Source organism: Equus przewalskii, chromosome 7 (assembly GCF_037783145.1).
Source record: "Equus przewalskii isolate Varuska chromosome 7, EquPr2, whole genome shotgun sequence".
NCBI lineage: Eukaryota > Metazoa > Chordata > Mammalia > Perissodactyla > Equidae > Equus > Equus przewalskii.
In genome coordinates, this window is record NC_091837.1 from 30785384 (window position 1) to 30804236 (window position 18853).

The 18853-nt window shown below is 60.0% G+C and overlaps 1 protein-coding gene across 14 annotated transcripts in view; it reads left to right on the plus strand.

The window, feature by feature from the left end:
* The first annotated feature begins 492 nt into the window (after nt 1-492).
* Nucleotides 493-18853, plus strand: part of FBRSL1 (fibrosin like 1) — an 89761-nt gene continuing 71400 nt past the window's right edge. For 6 of the 14 annotated variants that reach the window (XM_070629385.1, XM_070629387.1, XM_070629389.1 and 3 more), the window contains exon 1: nt 501-1144. In XM_070629385.1, coding sequence (XP_070485486.1) covers nt 866-1144 — 279 coding nt within the window. In that variant the 5' untranslated portion in view covers nt 501-865. Of the gene's footprint in view, nt 1145-18853 lie in introns of all 14 variants that reach the window. The other 8 variants (XM_070629393.1, XM_070629382.1, XM_070629384.1 and 5 more) reach the window with 3 other exon arrangements.

The following is an 18853-nucleotide window of genomic DNA, read 5'->3' on the forward strand; positions in this document are numbered from 1 at the left end:
GTCCCCATCAAGAGTGCGGACAAGGACGCCCATCCATGGGTCCTCATCAGAAGTGGGGACGAGGACGCCCATCCTTCACACCCCACCCCGGCCCCATCTCGGGAGTGACGGTGAGCTTGCCCTCTGCACTCATGTGTCTGGTTTGGCTGGAGAGGCCCCTACTTTTCTGCTCACGTGCTCTCGTTTAAAGATGCTTCAGGAGGGAGGCTGCGGGTGGGGAAGCGCAGAGGCCCCGACCGCACACCCGCGAGAGAGGATGACGCTCCGGCCCCCACCCCTCCTTAGTGGAGCGGCGCTTGCCCGGGAGCGCGCAGAGGGGCGGGAAGGGGCGGGAAGGGGCGCGGCCTCCCAGGTCCCTCCTCCGAGGGGCGGGGCTGGCGGGAGGGGCGGGGCCCGGCTGGGCGCGCGGGGCGGGGCCTCTGGGGGCGGGGCGGGGCGGGGCCGGGCTCCGCCGAGCGCCCACTTCCTCTGGAGCTGGCGTCCGGGCGGAAGTACGTCAGTTGTTATCCGCTCGGGGCGCCGCCGCCGCCGTCGCCGCCTCAGCAGCCCCGGCGCCGCAGCCCCGGCCCTCGCCCGCCGCGCCGCGACCGGGCCCGCCGCCGCCGCCCGCCGCGCATGGGGCGCGCCCCCGGGACGGCGGCCCGGGGCCGCTGAGCTCCGGCCGCTCCGCCGATGCGCGCGGCCGCCCGCGCCGGGGCGCCCAGGCCTCGCCGGGCCCGGGGCTGAGGGGCCCCCGCGGCATGCCTGGCCCGGCCCGCCGCCCGCCGCCGCCTAGGGCCCCCGCCCGCACCGAGCCCGGCGGCGCCGCGTAGCGCAGCGGCCGCGGAGGCCGCCCGACGGCGCGGCCGCAAGGTCACCGCGCGCCATGGAGGCCAAGGTCCGCCAGAGCCGGCGCTCGCGCGCGCAGAGGGACCGCGGCCGGCGCCGGGAGGCCGCCCGCGACGCCCGCGACCAGAGCGCGTCGTCGGGCGACGAGCCCGAGCCCGGACCAGGCAAGGAGAACGCGTGCCTGCCCCGCGCGCCCCCGCCCCGCGCCCCCGCCGCGCGCCCCCCGCGCCGCCGCCGCCGCGAGTCCAGCTCGCAGGAGGAGGAGGTCATCGACGGCTTCGCCATCGCCAGCTTCAGCACGCTGGAGGCCTTGGAGGTAGGTGGGCGGCGGCGGGCCGGAGACGCCGCCCCGAGGGCCAGACCGCGCGCCCGCGCCTGGCCGGCCGCTCCCGGGGGACCCGGGCGACCCGGCGGCGCGGGGGCAGGGGGTGTTCGCGTCCGAGCTGCCGGGGAGAAGAATCCCTCCGTGACGCTGCCCAAGCCGGGGGTGTCTGGCTGCACAATCGGGCTTTTCTCAATTGTGTTTCTGTTGCCAAAGTATCACTTTTTCGGTTCAGGCTGTGCTAGGGAGATGAGCACTGCTGGAGTTGGTGGAGGGGTGATAAAATGGATACTTTGAGTTCTTCCTGTTCCTCCCTTCCCGTTGAGGTTTCTGTTTAGACGGGGAGACCCCTCTCGGTGACCCGCTACTTGCTGCGTGGTTAATAGGATGGCAAAAAATATTGCTTGTCTGGCTGCGTTATCATGGACAGTATTTGCTGAGCAAATACTGCCGTTTTTGCCTGAACCCAGTTGAGTGCGGAGGGAAATGAATACTGTCAGAGAGTTGGCAAGTGGGGTGAGTGGGGAGCCGCCTTCTCCTACAACTGGCCTGGAGAGAAATGCTGGCCAGGCCCTGGTGTCCTGCGAGCCTCAGCCAGCCAGCCCTGCCACTCTGCAGGGGCCCCATGCAGCACTTCTTTTGGGGAACTAGTATCTGTTGGGCTTGGAGTCCCAGAGACCACTCAGTGAATAGTCTCCCTCCCTTTCTCTTGGGCTTGGGGGCCAGTGGCCTGGGATCCCCCACTTTCAGAGGCTGAGGTCCCTGCAGTGAGCCCTTACCCTGGGGTCCTCTGGGTCTGGAGAGCCTCAGGGACAGGTTTGCCACTTTCTTTCTGGGTAGGTGGATGCACGGAGGTGGGACGCCTGTGTTAGAGCTTGTGCTTAACCACACAGTCCCCGGGGTCTCCTGTCATGCACACCTGGGGGTCCTGAGATGGCTCCTGGGCCAAAGGGTTCCCAACTAAGACACTTTGGAGGGGTGTGGTGGCACATGTCATGGCTCTGTACTGGGAAGGGGTGGCCCCAGGCCAAGTTTTCTGCCTTTGTGCAAGCCAGGTCCTGCCCTGCACCTTCTGAGAGTGGTGACACCACCCACCTTCCAGATGTGTAACCGCCCTGCCAGGTGGGGGGAAAACAAAACCTGAACTGTGGCCTCCAACGCCCTGCACCCTGCCAGCCAGCCTCTTCCACCCGACTTCCTCCCGCACTGGCATATCAGCCCCTTTTGAGTTCTGCTGCCTCAGGGCCTCCGTACCTGCCGTTCCCTCTGCCTGAGCCCCACTGTTCTCTCTGCCTGGGCCCTTGTTTGGCGCCTTCGTGTCTCAGTGCAAATGTCCTTCAGACCGGCCCTCCTCAGCCACTGTCTGAGGCTGCTCCCTCCCCCCCATGTTATTTCACATACTTTCCTTCCTGTCAGTTACCTCTCTCTCTGAAGCTGTCTTGTGATTTACTTGGTCTCTGTTGTTTTGGCGCTCTCCCCACCAGAACTTGGAAGCTGGAAGAGAGCAGGCATCATGTCTATTTTGTGTGTCCCCTGTGGGGTCCCAGTGTCCTGTACACATTTGTGTTGGGAGCGAGTGAATGAGTGAGAGGAGAAACCGAAGTTCAGGAAGGCTGCAGCTAAGGTCACTCAGCATGCCCTGGTGAAATAGGCCTGTTGGGTCCACGTGCTGCCTGCAGTAGCTCTGGCTGTACCCCTCCTGCATCGGGGGCACTGGAAGTGCAGCCTTAGGTTTGGGGGCTTCTGCAGACTCAGACCAGCACTGGCCGGGTCATAGTGAGACTGAGCCTACTTTCTGCTTGGCATTCACACAGCCACGTCACCTGGGGCTGCTCCATGCACCTTTCTCTGACCTTAGCTGGTGGGGGTCTGCATGCCTTGGAAAGTACAGGGTTTCTGGACAAGTCATAACTTCTAGATCAGCACTCTTGTTTGGCCTCATTTCTTGCTAAAGCTTAGTGGTTTTCCCCCAGATTTCGGATAAATCAGAATGATGTGGATAGTGACAGCGTGCAGTGAACGTGTACTCTATCAGGCACTGTTCTCAGCCTGCTTGTCTCCGCTACACAGAGGGGGACACTGAGGCCCAGCACCGTGAGTGTCAAGGCCCCAGTCTGCCTGGTCTCAGCTCTGCCAGGCCCTCACGAGTCTGTCTTGGCTTGCATGTGAGACATGAGCTGCCATCCCCAGAGCGTAAACAAACAAACGTCACGTGTAGACCTGTGCAGGAGGTGGGACCTGCACAGAGAACATTGTCAGTGTGCCGAGAGTCCTCCTCCTTACTTTTGTCCTGAAGATGCAGGCCCCCCACACCCGAGGCAGGTACCCCTTCATCCCCCCGCACCTCCGTCTGCCCCGAGGGAGACCAAGTCCCTGCCTCTGGGGCAGCTGAGAGGATCACAGGCCACTTCTGTTAAGTGCTGCAGACGCAGCAGGAACTCCATAATGTGGCAGTGGTGTTGTCAGCTGAGGAGCGGCCCGCCGCGTCTGGCCTGGCCCAGGGTACATCCGCAGCCCCGGCACGGAGTGATCTCCACCAGAGTCCTGGGTTGGATGGCCAGAACCTGGTCTCCCAGTTGGGGGTGTACAGAGGCCATGGCTAGTCAGGGGTCACACACCTGAGCCCTGGTCCCCTGTTAACTTTTTGATACTCCATTTAACAGGGTAGGGGCATGAGCAGGTTGCAGTGGGACAGGGGTCTTGTGGGGACAGGGGCTCTCTTTCCTCTGCTCTCACTCACAGGAGCCAGATGGATTTGGGACCGCTGGACAGATGGCTCTTGCTGTCCATCTGGTTCCTGTTACATCTCTGTCTTCTAGGGTGTTGACCAGAGGTGACAGGAAGCCCTTTGGAGGACGGGCGGGGCAGCACTGTGGTTCTCTACCCAGGTCCTCCCGATCCTTCCTCCCCGATGGCAAAGGCAGCCTTCAGGCCTTGGGTCTCCTGGGAGATTCACCTTGTAGGCAGAGCCAGGGCGGGCCCAGCAAACCTACTGTGTGCCTCCGAGTGCTTTCCATCAGGGATGCCTGCGCTCTGTGCACCGGCCCTTCCCCTGTGTGCTCTGTGCTGGAGACGCGTATGATGCTAGCACCTGGCGGAAACCACCCATCTGGGTTGGCGTCCATATGATTCCTTGTTAATTTGCCTTTCAAACAGCAAAACTCTTTCCCCTGGCTCAAAAATCAAGCTTTATGAAAAGCTATATCCTGAAAAAAGTTTCAGCTCCAACCTCAGCCTCCTCCAGTCACTACTCTCGCCGCTCCTGGCCTTTCTGAGCTCATTGTGCAAACGTAACCACAGGCGTGTGGTCTGTGCACACAGGTCTGTGTCCTTGCTCTTTGGTAGAAGGATAGGGTCACTCACCACATCTGTACACGTGTCCGGGAGGGTATACCCGGGAGTAAAGATGGAAGGGAAAACACCCAAAATTCTAGCTGAGTGGACAGGTGGCTTCCTTTCTCTAATCCTCCTGTTTTCTACACTGATCAGCACCTGTTACTTTGATAATCCACAGAATGTACACCTAAAACCAGACTCAACCTGCTACATGGAGTTGTCCTTGAGAAACCCCACTCCTGCCTCCCCAGGACCACATCAGCAGGTGAATGGCTGTGCGTGGAGGGGTGGGCCTGGCCTGGCCTGGCCTGGCTGCGCCGCCCAGCCCCCAGCCTTCGGGGCTGTCCAGGGGCGTGCTGTGCATTTCTGCTAGAAATGACCGAGTTCTTCCCAGACGCAGGTGGGACCCTCGGGCTGAGGATGTGAGCCTCAAGGCAGCTGGTGGAGGTGGCCTTGGTCCCAATGGACGATGGCCCGCTGCAGGTCTGGACATAGTCCCTTTGGAGGTAGGGGTGCCAAGTCTCCCCCTGCCCTGGGCCACGTCTGGGAAGCTCAGGGCTGGTGGCGTCTCTGGGAGTGTGTTTGACGTCCCCCAGGGGTAGGGGGACGCAGTCTCTGCTGGCTCTGGGCACTTAGGTCTGTGCATTTGGGGAGTTAGGATGCATCCCTCCTGCCCCGTGTACAGAAGCACATGCTGCCAGTCTTTCCTTTGAGGGCTTTGATCTGGGGAGCCATGTGCCTGGCCCATCCCTCTGACAAGAAGTCAGGACTGAGACCACTCAGTCAGTTGGGCTCCATGAGGAGAGCCAGTGGTGGGAGAAGCCTTCACCTTGAAGAATGTCTGAGCCTTGGGGCCAGAGCACCACCTCCAGACTGCCTCCTACTCTCTAGATGGGGAAACTGAAGCGCAGAGAGGGGAGTGCTTTGCCTGCAGTCTTGGATGAGAGTGTGGCGCCAAGCCTGGAACCCTCCAAGGATGGCACTGCGTTGCTCCCCCATCCCCCCAAGGGCCCACAGCTGTCAGGGCTGGGGAGTTGGAGCAGCTCCCTCCAAGGGGGATCCCGCCAGTGGGTGAAAGCAAAGCGATTATGTGGCCCCCTTGTCTGCGTGGGTGTCCACCACTCTGGGGCAGCAGCAGTTTTGCTAATTGTGGGTTTGGAACCTGGGCTGGGGTCCCTGCAGTGTCACCATCTCCTGTTTTGTGAGTCAGTGCCCTGTTGTAGGGGAGACAAGCATGTTGGGAGCAGTGGTGACAACGATGGCCACCGAGGGCACTGTCCTGAGGGCTCTCTGTCCTCACACTCCCATTTTCTAGATGAGGAAACTAAGGCCAGGGTGTGAAGTCCTTGTCCAGGATCTGCCCACCGCAGTGCCAGTCCACAGACACTGCAGATCTTTACCCAGACTTGGGCTGCATCTTCAAGATGCTCTTTGCGGAAAATCTGAGCTTGAGTGGAGGGAAGGGTGGTCCACAACGTCAGAAGGGACAGCCTTGGATAGCCTTTTCCTGGGCTGCAGGAGCAACAATAGGTGCCCTGTGCAGTTCTGGGTTGGCTACCTGACCTCTGGGAAAGGCTGCCCTCTCTGAGTGCCGTGGGCATTGATGTGGGTCTGCAGAGCCTGTGGCCATGTGCACAGGTTGGGAGGGGTCTGCTGCATCACCCACCATCACCACACATCCATTGTGGGCGATGGGGCCTCAGGGCGAATGCTCGCATGATGTGGCACAGGGCGGTGGAGGCAGCTGTGGTCCTGATGGACAGTGGCCATGTGTCTGCTGGCCAGTTCATTGGCCCTGCCCACTCCTGGGCACAGGTGAAGGTCTCAAGCCCCATGTGGGTGGGCAGGGGCCATCTCCCAGGCTCCGTCACCCCACCCACACCCCTCTGGCTAGAGGTTGTCTGTGCAGCACTTGTGGACTCCTGCCCACACTATGCTCCAGCACCTTCGAGGGCCGTGTGGTCCTGATGGCAGTGAGGATGGCACAGCCCTCTCTTTGTCTTCCTGCTTCCACCCGTCTGCTAGGTGTCTGGAGGCTGCACTGTGCCGGGAGTAGAGTGCCCAGGAGTCGAGTCGGACTATCATGATGCCCCACGGTTGGCAGCCTCACCTTCCCATGAGTCTGTTTTGCCCAGGAGGGGCTGCATGGGCCATGAGGGGCTCCCCAGTGGCAGTCCACAGCCCTCCTTTCTTCTGGCCCCACTCTGACTTTCTGGACGGAGTTTTGGGTCCAGAGTGTGCATATGTATGCTGTGTATCTGTACATGTGTGTGTGGTGGTGAGTCTGTGTCCCAGATATGTGCATGCATGTGTGCATGTGTGTAAATACATGTGTGTGGTGGGGCCCTGGCCAGGCACATATGTGGTGTGTGTGTGCTTGGGGCCTATGTGAGTCTCACCCCCCCACCCCCGCACCCCCACCCATTTCTGCCTATTGCTATGTGCCCTGTCTGGACACCTGGCCCTGACCCATCCAGCCTGCCCAGACCCCTTCTGGGCAGCAACTCCGTGGCCTGGACCTGACCCCTCGGCCACACACGCAAAGCCCCACCCAGGAGCTCTTAGAAGGGCCTCACTTCCTCCATCTGTTGTCCTGGGTCTGCTGCAGAGGGATAGTCACTCCCACCTTCCCACTTACTGAGCTGGCCCCTGTCCCTGCCCCTCCAGCTTCTTGGGCTTGTCACTTCTTGACTCTGAGCTTTCAGTTCAGTAGCCCTGCCCTTCTGTGGCCCCTCTGTCTCCACCCCTGCCCTTGGCTCCTGCAGCTCCAGCCACACTTGCCCCCTGAGGATCCTCGGACACACATGTGGGCATGCTTCCAGCCCTTGCCATCTTCTCTGCCCCCCACCTGAAAGGTTCTTTCCTCAGGTGTTGGGTGACTTGCTCTCTCCTCTGTGTCTGGGCCACGGCGTCCCCTCCTGGCTTATCCTCTCGGCTCTCATCCCTGGCAGGTTAGACCCTCTGTCCCTTGTTTCCCCCAAGAGGACTCAGGTGGTATCAGTTTGCTATCCAGTGTCTCTCCCCACCCAGAACCTCCTCATGCACATGGTTGTATCCAGAGGGAAACTCCTAGACCCAGACTGGGGTGTCTGTGTGGCTGTGTGCCATTTTTGTAGGGTTTTGATAAGTGGCAAGGCATTCACCCTTCCAGAGGTGGTGCCAGGCCTGTTCCCAGCTGAGGTCTGCGCGTTTTGCTGACTCCTTCTGCCTTACGTCTTGGTCGCCGTTTGCTGAGAGGTGGCTGTCGTGCATATAAGGAAGCCATCTCTCCCCTCTTGTTTCTACCTGGGTAATTTGTGGAACTCCTGTTGGTTCTGACAGCTTCCCGGTAGAGCCTTAGGATTTTCCTCTGGCCACCATGGCATCTGCTGGAACCGCAGTGTTGTCATTGCCCGTCTCCTTTCGTTTCTTGTGGAGTCTGTCAACACCTCCAAAGTGCTGGGTGGGCGCCCCACCCCTCTAGTGGGCCTCTCCTGCTTCCCCTCCACTTGGCATGTGCGTCCTTTCACACGGACACTGTGTCCCTCCCAGGAAGCATCTGGCCCCGTGTCAGAAGTGGGCAGTGGGCCTCACTCTTGCCCTGTGTGATGACGATTGTTTTCCTTCCCTGGACCCGGTGATGTTGCGATGTCCCTGAGTTCCGGAACCAGGCCTGCCTGGCTGTGGTAGCAGAGTCTGGCTTCAGGTCGCTTTGCTGATATTTTAGTTGAGATTTTTGGCACTGTGTTCCTAAGTATTTAGTCTGAGGCTATCTTGTGTGTGCTGGTTCTGCTGCGACTTTTCCTGCGCTCTGGAACAGTCAAAACGGCCTGCGAGTTGTCAGCTCCTCTCCCACTTGGAAAGAACTCTTGAGGCCCCCGCTGTTCCAGCTCCGTTTGCCAGTGGCCAGTGAGAGACTGAGTCAGCTCCACTCAGCTGGGGAGGCAGGTAATGAATAAAGAAACTAGAGGACCAGCTGGCTGGAAGCAGGGTCAGCAGGGCAGTCCCCCCAGAGCAGGCCAGCCCGGGATGGGAGCCGCCAAGGGGCTGCCTGTGGCTGGCAGGTGGTGAGGCCTTGGGCCCTGTCTGTCCCCCTACACCCACCCCATTCTGTTTAGGTGGGCAGTGGTCACCTTGTGGAGGGAGGACGCTGGAGGCTGGAAGCCACACCCACTGTGGGCGTGGGGGTCATGGGCTGAGGGCAGCCAGAGTGGCAACAACCGCACACAGTGACCTGGCAAGGCGCCCACTGGGGGCCTTGACTTGGGTTCGTTGGCTCTGCATGGAGCCCCAGGAGGTGGGGGCCATGACCAGTCCTCTGGAGATGAGGAAACCAAGGCCCTGGACCTCTGCGTCTTGTCCAGGGCAGAAGGACAGCTGGTCAGGGTCAGGGCTGAGGCCCCCTGCCATGGTCACACCGCCTAGGCTGTGATTGACTGCCTGTGCTCCTCTGCTGAGAACTTTTTGCTGCCCATCTTTGGGGACCGGGGTACCTGCCCTTCCTCGTGGCCCTTGAGGACATGTCTCTGGGTGCAGCCTCCATGAGGCCACCGGGCAGCTGGGCTACCTCCCAGTCAGGTTTTCGAGGCTATGGGTTACATCCCCAGGCCGCCTCCCTCATGCGGCCCTTGGTGGCTCCTGCTCACCCAGGCAGTTGCTCGGGATGGTCTCTTGTTGTCTCTTGCTTGTTGGGGCCCAGGCTGTGGTGGCCCTGGGGTAGGCCAGGCTTGCATGTGGGGCTACTGAGCCTCTTGAAGTGACTACTGGCCCGCAGGGAATGCTCTGACTTGTTCCACCCTCCCTGACTCACTGAGCATTTAGTTAGCACCGGCTGTGTGCCTGGCCCTGTGCCTGCCATGGGGTTTGCTCCAGGCAGAGGAGGCAGATAGGTAACTAGACTGGCAGGTGCCTGGAAGGAGGTAACGGGCTGTCGTGATGGCGTCAGGGGCGCGGGAGGAGGCCTTGCAGGCCAGGTGGGTTCTGGGGAGGTGCCCAATGGGGACCAGCCTGGGAGGATGGCGGGGCCAGGTAGGGCTTTCAGGTTGGGACGCATGGAGAAGGTCGATGGGGTCATCAGCAGAGGGGCGGCTGGGCTGGGGTGGTGGGCAGTCACTGAGGTCACTGAGGCACTTTCTCCCTTAGGAGCTAGAATCTGAAACCCACATGGTACCGACTGCTTTGGGGACTCAGGGCAATTGTGATATTTGGTTCCAGTTCTGCGTGGAGAATGTTCCGGTGGCCTGGTTTGCCCAAGTAGTTCGAGAAAGAAAACTGGCCAAAGAGTTCACAGCTTTATTCGGCTCACCAGGACTCTGTACTGGGCTTCTGTTTGAAGCTGCACGTGGGGGAGAGCTGGCTTGTAACCCTGGTGCCCAGCCCAGCAGGTGCAAACCACTCCTGACCCACGTTCTAGTCGTGGTCAGTGTGCGTGTGTACGCATGTGAGTGGGTGTCTGTATGTGCGTGGAGGTATGCACATGTGTGGGGGTCATATACATATATGGGTATGTGTGTATGTGGGGGGTGCATGGGTGTGGGTGTGTATGCATGTGGGGGGTGCACCTGTGGGGTATACGTGCGTGGGGGGGGGTGTGGAGGTATGGGGGGGTACATGTGTGTATGTGGGGAGAGACACCGTGGCAGAAAGCCCAGGCTGTCCTGTCCAGGGGGTGCATCCTTGCCCCACAGGCTGCTCTGCTCAGACCCACCTGGCAGAATCTCAGTGGCCCTGGCTCTGCTTCTGCCTTGGAGCACCATTTTGAGGCCAATGCTTCCCGCTGGACTCTGCAGGCAGCAGGCACAGAGCTGTGCACACTCACCTGGCTGCTGGCACCTCTGGGCCCCAGACAAGGGAGGGTTCTCTGGTGAGCTTGGTGTCAGTGGACGGTTGTGGGGAGTAGAGCAGCTATCTGTGTGAAGCACACATGTGGCCCTTTTGGGCCACCACCACTCACACCCCATTACCAGGGGGGAGTGGAAGGCCAGAGCCCGACCTGATCTACAGTGATGCCAAAAGTCACAGAAATAGGAATGGTGGCAGACGGGGTCAAGGTCAGGGCAAATTGATGTCTCCTCCATGCGAGGCAAGGCATCAGCTCGCTTCATTCTCCCAGCAGCCACTGCAGCAGGTGCTATGCTGTTCCCATCGTATAGACAAGGAAACTGAGGCACAGGGGTTCAGTCACTTCTTGAGTCTACACGACTGGAAGAGACATAGCAAAGGATTGGAACCAGGCATAGGGCGTGAGTCTCTGCTGTACCTCAGGGGGACTGGGGTTGGAAGCCATGGGGAGAGAGTGGCGGGGTTCCCACCCATCAGGCCTGGCCCCACCTGTCCAGCCTGGCCCCACCAATCCAGCCTGGGTTCCACTTGTCTGGCCTGGCCCCACCTCTCTGGCCTGGGCTTCAACTCTCTGGCCTGGGTCCACATGTCTGGCCTCCCTGACATTCCTGTCCTTTGAAGTGACCTCATAGTTTCACTCTGAGTCGAGTTGGTCCCATGGGCCCTGTTACCCCACTGGGCTGGTGGATCCCTGGTGGGGCATCCAGACCAGCCTCCATGGGAGCCCCAGCCCTGTATGGCTGTCAGCCTCATCCTGTCTCCTCTCCCTGGTCCCCATCCCACTGGTCACCCTGGATCCGACGTGTCATACCACCTCGAGTACCTAGCAGCTGCTGCCCTCCCTGCAGACACCCTCCAACCTCTGGGGAGCTGTTAATGCTCATGCAGGCTCAGGGTTCTGCTCTCAATAAGAGCCAGAGTCCCTTTAGGGACTCTTGGGTCTGCCATGACCCCCATCACCTCTCTGACCTTATCTGCTGGAGCTGTCCTCTCTGATCCCTGGCCCCAACCCCATGTGCTGGTCCTGACTCCAGCAGGTCTCTGGCTGACCCTTGGCTAATGCTCTTCCCACACACTGTGTGGCCTGTGCTCAGTGCTTAGCTGTCCCTGTAGCCCCAGCAGGGATTTGTCAGACAGGAATGCATGTAGACCCATTTCTTGGATAAAGCCAGGGGCTCCTGGCTCCTGAGATCACATCTCTGCCTGGCCCAGATCCCCCAGGAGCCCCCTGTCTGTCATCCACGTAGTAACCTTTGTTCCCAGTGAGGCCTGGCCCTGACCATCCCCTCACCTCATCCCCGTGTCCCAGGCACACCTGCCTCAGGGCCTTTGCACCTGCTGTGTCCCTTCCCAGCACTCTTTCCATCTCCCAGGAGCAAAGTCAGCATGCTTCCTCTGAGGCCCTTCTGGCCAGCTGAGGCCAGTGAAGCAAGGGAGCCCTGGCTGGACACCTAGTTCAAGTCAGCTTCTCTTCTTCCTCACCACATGGCCCCAGGCAGCCCTGCCTGCTCTGGGCATCAGTTTCCTCATCTGGGGATGGACTGATGAGGTGAAAGTGCCTGCCTCATGGCCCTGTGCCCCTCCCTGTCTCCTCTTTGAAGCCCTTCTCTCAGTCGATCCTATGGCTTGTTTCTCTTTGTCCCCCCGGCCTGGACAGGAGCAGGCAGGAGATGCTTCAGCAACAGCGGCTGTGGCTCCTGGCCTTCCTGGGCGGCTCCCCCTGGGGGGCTGGGCAGACCGGTTGGCCTGGTGGCCTCACCACATGTGACAGCTGAGCAGCAGCTGCACAGGTGCCAGGGACAGAGGGGGATCTCTCAGGGCGGTAGGCCTGAGGCCAGCTCTGGCAGTCGTGAGGGCTGCTGGACTGGGCTAAGCTGCAGGGGTTGGTGCTCTGATCTCTCCCTCGGGCATCATGGGCCGAGAGGCTGGGAGGGGTCTGGGCAGAGCCTGACCTCAAAATCTGATTGTCAGGGCAGCGGCCATGAACAAAACCCCCAGTCGAGTGGATGGGAGGGTGAGGGCAGCCTGCCAGGTCGGCAGCGGGTGGGATTTGGCCTGGGTCCTGGACGACAGATCTGTGGACTGAACCATGAGCAGCCGAGGGCTACTGAGGGCCTCAAATCCAGGAGGTTCTGGGGGACAGGGCTCAGCCACCCATAGCCTCCTGGCTCCTGATGGGGAGGGGACTCCAGGCCCGGCCCTGTCCAGGGCTGACGTGGTCATCCCGCAGGGCCTCCCTCCCACGCAAGGTGGCAAGTGGAGGGGCGGGCGGGGAGTGAGGTCTCAGATGGGCTGTCCGCCCCACCAAGATGGCCAGCCTTAAGTGCCTGTGCTTGATGACAAGGGGTGGGCTCAGGCCCAGTGCTGGGGGTGAGGCTCCAGTGCAGTTCCAGGAGTGAAGGGGGCGCTCACCTGGCTGGAGGGAGTGGCCACACCTTTGCCCTGCAGGGTCTGGGGCCTGGAAGGGCTCGGCATCCGGTGAGGGGAGTCAGAATCTGTTTGCCAGTTCTAGTTCCTTTTCTCCTCCACAGCTGGTTTACTGAAGTGCAGTTGGAGGGTTTATTGGTGCTGCATAGTAATGATGTTTAGGGAGCTAAAAATAGTCACGTGAGATTGCTACAGGAAAATCTATCAGTGGTTTCATGTCAGTGGGTAGTCCAGGGAGAGTCGAGGGGCCTCCTGCTGGGAGTTTCACTGCGGGGCCATGTCTGTCTGTTTGCCACTGTGCACTCACAGGTGTACGCTGACCCCAGGTGGCTGTACAGGTAGATCTGTAGGTAGACAGCGGCCCAAGGCCCCGCCTGGACACCCCCTCAGGATCTCCTTGCTTGCAGCCTCTGTCTTCTTTAGCAATGGTGGGAGCTGCTGGCCCCCCAGGGCTGGCTGGGGTGTCCTGGGGCCCCAGTGGACAGAGTACCTGAGGACATGACCCCAGATTCTGGACTACCAGAGTTCATCCTGGCTCACCCCGAATCGTTGTTGCAGCCTTTGCAATGTCTCAGTTTCCCCATTTGCTCACTGGGGTGCTCCTAGCACCTATTTCTGTGGGGTCGCAGTGTGGATCCACGAGCAGCAGCTGGTGACATGCTTGGCCAGCTGAGCGCCCTGGGTGTAAGACATGGGCCCACCATACACCTCAGCCTCATTCCTCCCTGCAGGTCTGCAGAGGCTCACCCGAACCTGTAGCTCTGATTTCGCTCTCTGGGCACAGACCTCCCCGGGCCCTCATTGTGGCAGTTGTCGTTGTTGGGGCTCCATCTCAGCCCTCACCATGGCCTGGACACAGCTGCTGCCCCAGTCTACAGATGAGGAAACTCAGGGCCCCTGGAGCTCTTGCTGTCCAGGCAGAGCCAGGATTGGGACCCAGGGACAGAACTGTGGCACTGCGTGTGCCCATGTGTGCGTGAAACTCCAAAACCAGCCCAGGCTCCCACAGGGTCAGCATCACAGGCAAAGGCCAGCCCCAGCCATGGGTGCCAGGTGAGGGGTCAGTTCGTGCTCACCAGCTGTGCAGTTCAGTACAGATGAGTCCCACCGACACCCCACACCAGGAACAATTGGGTCCCGTGGTGACCGAGGGCCCCTGGGTTGCTCACCACAGGGTCTACTCCATGAAGCCCAGGGGCATCTGGGGCAGGGCATTGGCTCAGAGTGAGAGTAGCCACTTCTGGACCCCGGTGAGACCTTCTCCTGCAGAATCCTGCTGAGACAGTGATTTTCCTTCCAGGAGAGGGAACTGGCAGGGCTGGCGGCTCAGAGTTTATCCTCTTGAAACTTCAGATGGGAAACACCATCAGCCTCTCCTGGAGCCAGGATGTGTGCGCACATGGCCTCCTGCCTGCATAAGCCAAGAGGAGAGAGCCTGTGGTCTCGCCATCCCCTCCATCTGCACAAGCCCACGCCTGCTGCCTACAGGCTCACCCTCGGCTGGGCTGGGGGTGAGTGGCCTCCCTGCTACCCCGCTGCCTCCAGATGCAGCAGCTTCTGCCCTGGGGGCTCACTCACGCTCCCCCACCCCCTGTGGCCTGCCAGCCTCTGGCCCAGGAAAGCAGGGGCATCTGGCTGTGGCCAGGATGGAGCTAGACCGAGTCCAGGCCAGGGAAGAGACCCAGACACTGATGTTTCAAGGGTTCTGACAATCTAGTTGGTTTTTGATTTTCGTGTTTTTTTTTGTTTTTAAAAACAAATGCTAAAACAGGTTTACAAAAAATGTGATAAATTTTAAGGACTTGTAGTTGACGAATGTGTGCTTTTCACCACACAAGTGATGCAATGACTGGATGTGTCTAGAGAGATGGCCTGCAGTTGCCCTGAGGCTCTTCCAGAACTCTAGAGGGGCCCAGGCAGGACCTGGAGGGAGAGTCTGTTTGCAGTGCCTGGCACCTGGATGTGCGTTTGCCCTGCTGCATCTGCCCTTCCATCTGTCTACCCCATTTGTCTTTTTTCTTCACAAATGCTAGTTAGAAGACAGGTCCCAGCCCAGCTGGGTGTCCCCATGGGGCAGACTCTTCCGCAAGTTTTATGGTTAGTAATGAAACGGTAACACATTCTGTGTTTGCGCATCCTTCTCAGCACGTGCACTCACACACCCCGACAGCCCCATTCTCATTCCAGGGCCCAGACACCAGAGCTCAGAGCTCATCCCCCAGGCAGTCTCTGTGATTTTACCTGATTGGGTCAGAAGTGGCCCCAGATGGCCCTGGAAGCAGCTCCTGCTCCTACTCTCAGAACCAGTGGCTCCCCTGTAAAAGTGGGGCTAACCCCACAGTGACTTGAGAAGCGCATGCCGCAGGGTCGGGCCACACGGGGGCAGGATATTCGTTCTGGAGGGAGGTGGCCTATGGGAAGCTGGGGGGAGAGAACTTGCTGCTTTCTGTGGCAATAAGAAGGTCTAGGTGGCCTGTGAGGTGCTCCGAGGTGTGGGGGTGCATGCTGTGTGCATGTGGGAGTCAACAGGCTGAGTGTCAGGGCCAGGGCACCATGGGGCCCAGGGGCCTGTCCAGTGCAGCGACAGTACAGAGAAGGGTCTGGCAGAGATACACGTCCTGCTCAGGGACTCTGCCCCAGCCCACTGCCCAGGCTGTGGAGGCTGGGGGGCGCGGGGGAGAGGGAGCGGTGTGTGAGTGCACATGTCAACATGTGCTTGTGTGTGTGAGTGTGCATGTGCATGGACACGTGCATGGTGGGGTGCCTTGAAACCCCCGCCCCCTCACCGGGCTCGCATCCACCTCAGGTGGTGTCTGCACTGCCCTTGGCATGGTAAATGCTGTGTGTCGACCTGGTTGAGTCACGGGGCCACACGTTTGGTCAGCCATTGTTGTCGGTGTCTGCAAGAGTGTTTCTAAGTGAGGTTAGCATTTAAATCTGTAGACTGAGTAAAGCAGCTGGCCCTCCCCATTGTGGGAGGGCCTCACCCAGTCTGCTGAAGGCCTGACCAGAACAAAAATGCCCACCTTCCCCCAGGTAAGAGGGAGCTCTTGGGACCGGCCTGGTGGCACAGCGGTTAAGTTGACACATTCCACTTCAGTGGCCCAGGGTTCGCCAGTTTGGATCCCGGGTGTGGACCTACACACTGATTGTCAAGCCATGCTGTGGCAGGCGTCCCACATATAAAGTAGAGGAAGATGGGCACGGACGTTAGCTCAGGGCCAGTCTTCCTCAGCAAAAAGAGGAAGATTGGCGGCAGATGTTAGCTCAGGGCTAATCTTCCTCAAACAAAAACAAACAAACAAAAAAAGAGGGAGCTCCTCCTGCCTGAAGGCCTTGAACTGGGACATGGGTTTTTCCAGCTTTTGGACTACACCATCGGTCCCCCTGGGTCTCCAGGTTGCCCACGGCAGAGCCACAATCGTGAATCCAGCTCCTCATAATAAAGCTCTTTCCTGTACACGCATCCTGTTGCTCTGTTTCTCTGGAGAACCCTGACCAGTATACCCTTAGAGCATGTTGCTGAGGTCTTTCTCTGGTTCTCTCCAGCCCTCTGACTGCAATCTGCTGGGCCCTCCCTCTGTGCCATGATGGGGGGCTGGGTCCAGGCGGGGACCCTCAGGGTAGGCAGTGAGGTTCTGAGCTAACAGAAGTGCAGCCTGGTGCCCTGGGTCGGGTGGCGGCATCCAGAGTGGACAGGTACAGACTGGGACTTCACTGCTCTCCAGGGCCTGTGTGGGAACAGCCTCTTAGCAATGAGACCTGCCTGGGGCAGGAGGCCCAAAACAGCAGTGAGTTAGAGTGATGGAGCCCACCCTCGTGGGATAGGTGACCAGCAGTGTTGCTGGACCTCTTGGGCCCTAGACTCTGTCTGCCGGCACTCACTTGTCGTGGGGCACCAGGGGTCAGCTAGTGTTAAGTACCCACGTGTGGAAAGCAAGCTGTTGTCTTCACCAAGACTTTCTTGTCACTGCAGAGACAGCCTCGGTTCTCTCCAGGGGAAGCCTGTGGCCGTATGCAGGGCCGGGTGCTGACCAGTAGAGCCTCCTGCCCAGCATCCAAGTCCCCGGGAGGTGGCATCAGAGAGGGAGCAGGGAGCTCCTCGCCGCCTCAGGCCTTCGCATGCCCTGCTCCCCGTGGGAGGCTCCCCAGCCCTGACCAAGGGTCTTCCCCAAGCAGCTCTGAAGGGGCCCCTTCCTTTGCCTTCCCTGCTTGTGTTACCCTCCTGTCTGTTTGGGTGTCACAGCAACTAGCCTGGCAGGCTGGGTCCCTCCTGAGCTGGTCGCCGATGCCTTGAGCCAAGCTGGCATACAGTTGGTACTCACTGCCAGTTTAATGAATGCAGAGATGGAGGCAGCCCTGGAGCCTGGAATTGGCCTGATGCCTGTAGCAGGGTGGGGCTGGGAGGTACTAGGGTCAGCAGGGGCTCTCTGAGGGCATGGGGGAGGAGTGCCCTCCTCGGGCTGAGATGAGCTAGTGCTCTGAGTGGTTCAGAGGAGGGACAAGGGCATTTGCCCAGGGCTCCAGGAGGAGCCACAGAAATGCAGGCGGCCTGTAGGTGTGCCTGGGGTCTGACAGCCCAGAGGGTGAGCGTGGGGAAGGGTCTGTCCTGTGTCCAAGAAGTCAGGTTCCACCCGCTGCTCAGGCGGCAGCCCGTGGAGCTTTGGGCAGAGCCACATGGCTTGGGCTAAGCTGGTCATCGGGGACCTGAATTCCAGGCTGGGGGAACAGCTTTGGCATGGGAGGGTTTCCAGGGTTCCAGGACAAACACCCCGCGTGCACCCTCACTGCCAGCTGACCTTTAGGAGCCCCCAGCCCCGCTGGCTCACCCTGCCCTCTCCCTTCCTGCTGCCCCTCAGGGCAGGCCCCCCCCCCCCCACCTCATGCAGGAGGGTGCACATGTCAGCCTTCACTGTCGAGTCAGAGGTCAAGGGGTACTCCAAGCCCCCTGATGAGAGGCCATGGAGGAGCAATCCCTCCCCAAATCCTGCTGTCAGCCCCGGGTCTGTGTGATCATGGGTTTGGACCCCTTAAGGGAGAATCGTGGGAGTGTGGAGGGTCCCACCCTAAGAGAGGAGGAACCTGCTGCTGCCCCATGTGTGGCTGCAGAGTGGGGTAGTCAGTCAGCCTACAACTGTACGTGATGGCTCCCAGCACGGGCTGGGGGTCACACGTGGCGGGGAGGTCATGGGGGCTTCTGTGCCTGGAAGGACAGCTGCAGTCTGGCTATCCTCGTTGGTGTCCCTCACTAATTCTGGGAATTGTAGGCCCCTCTCACTGGGCAGGAAGAGGGGTATGGGGGACATCTTGAAGCCGCTGCTGGTGCCAGGTCAGAGGACCCCACCTGGCAAGCACAGTGTGTCCCTGTCCCCACTGCCAGGCCAGAGGATCATGACAGACTGGGACATTGATCCTTCCTACCACCTGCCCAGGTGAGCTGAGGCCTCTGAAGCCCCAGCCAGGCGCCCACCTGAGAACAAAGACCAGCTCTGGGAGAGGCTGCCATGGTCACTGCTGGTTGCACTGGCCAGATTCCCTCAGGTCCTTGGGAGGCACTTCCTGTGGAGGTATGAGGGTGTCATCTGAGGGACACTTCCTGTAGGGATGTGAGGGTATCACCTGGGGACACTTCCTGTGGGGGTGTGAAGATGTCACCTGGGGATGCTTCCCATGAAGCTATGAGCGTGTCACTTGGGGACACTTCCCATGGAAGTGTAAGGATATCACCTGGGAATGCTTCCCATGAGGCTGTGAGGGTGTTAGCTGGGAATACTTCCCATGAGGCTGTGAGGGTGTCACCTGGGAATACTTCCCCTGAGGCTATGAGGGTGTCACCTGGGGACACTTCCTGGGGGGCTGTGACACCTCGGGGGTGTCACCTGGCATGTGGGGGAGCAACTCACTGTGGGTAGATGTGTTGGCATCACCCTCATTCTGACCTTCCTCCTCCCCTCACCCTTGGGCAGATGCTTTCAGAATCTTCTGGGTCCCTTGTTGCAATTTCCCTCCCTCCTCTTTAGCAACCCATGGGCCCAAGTGAGAGGCCGGTGGGTGACACCTTGCCTGCTCACCACCAGTAAACCGGGCTCTCCTGGGCTCTGGGCACATTGGAGGAGCTGC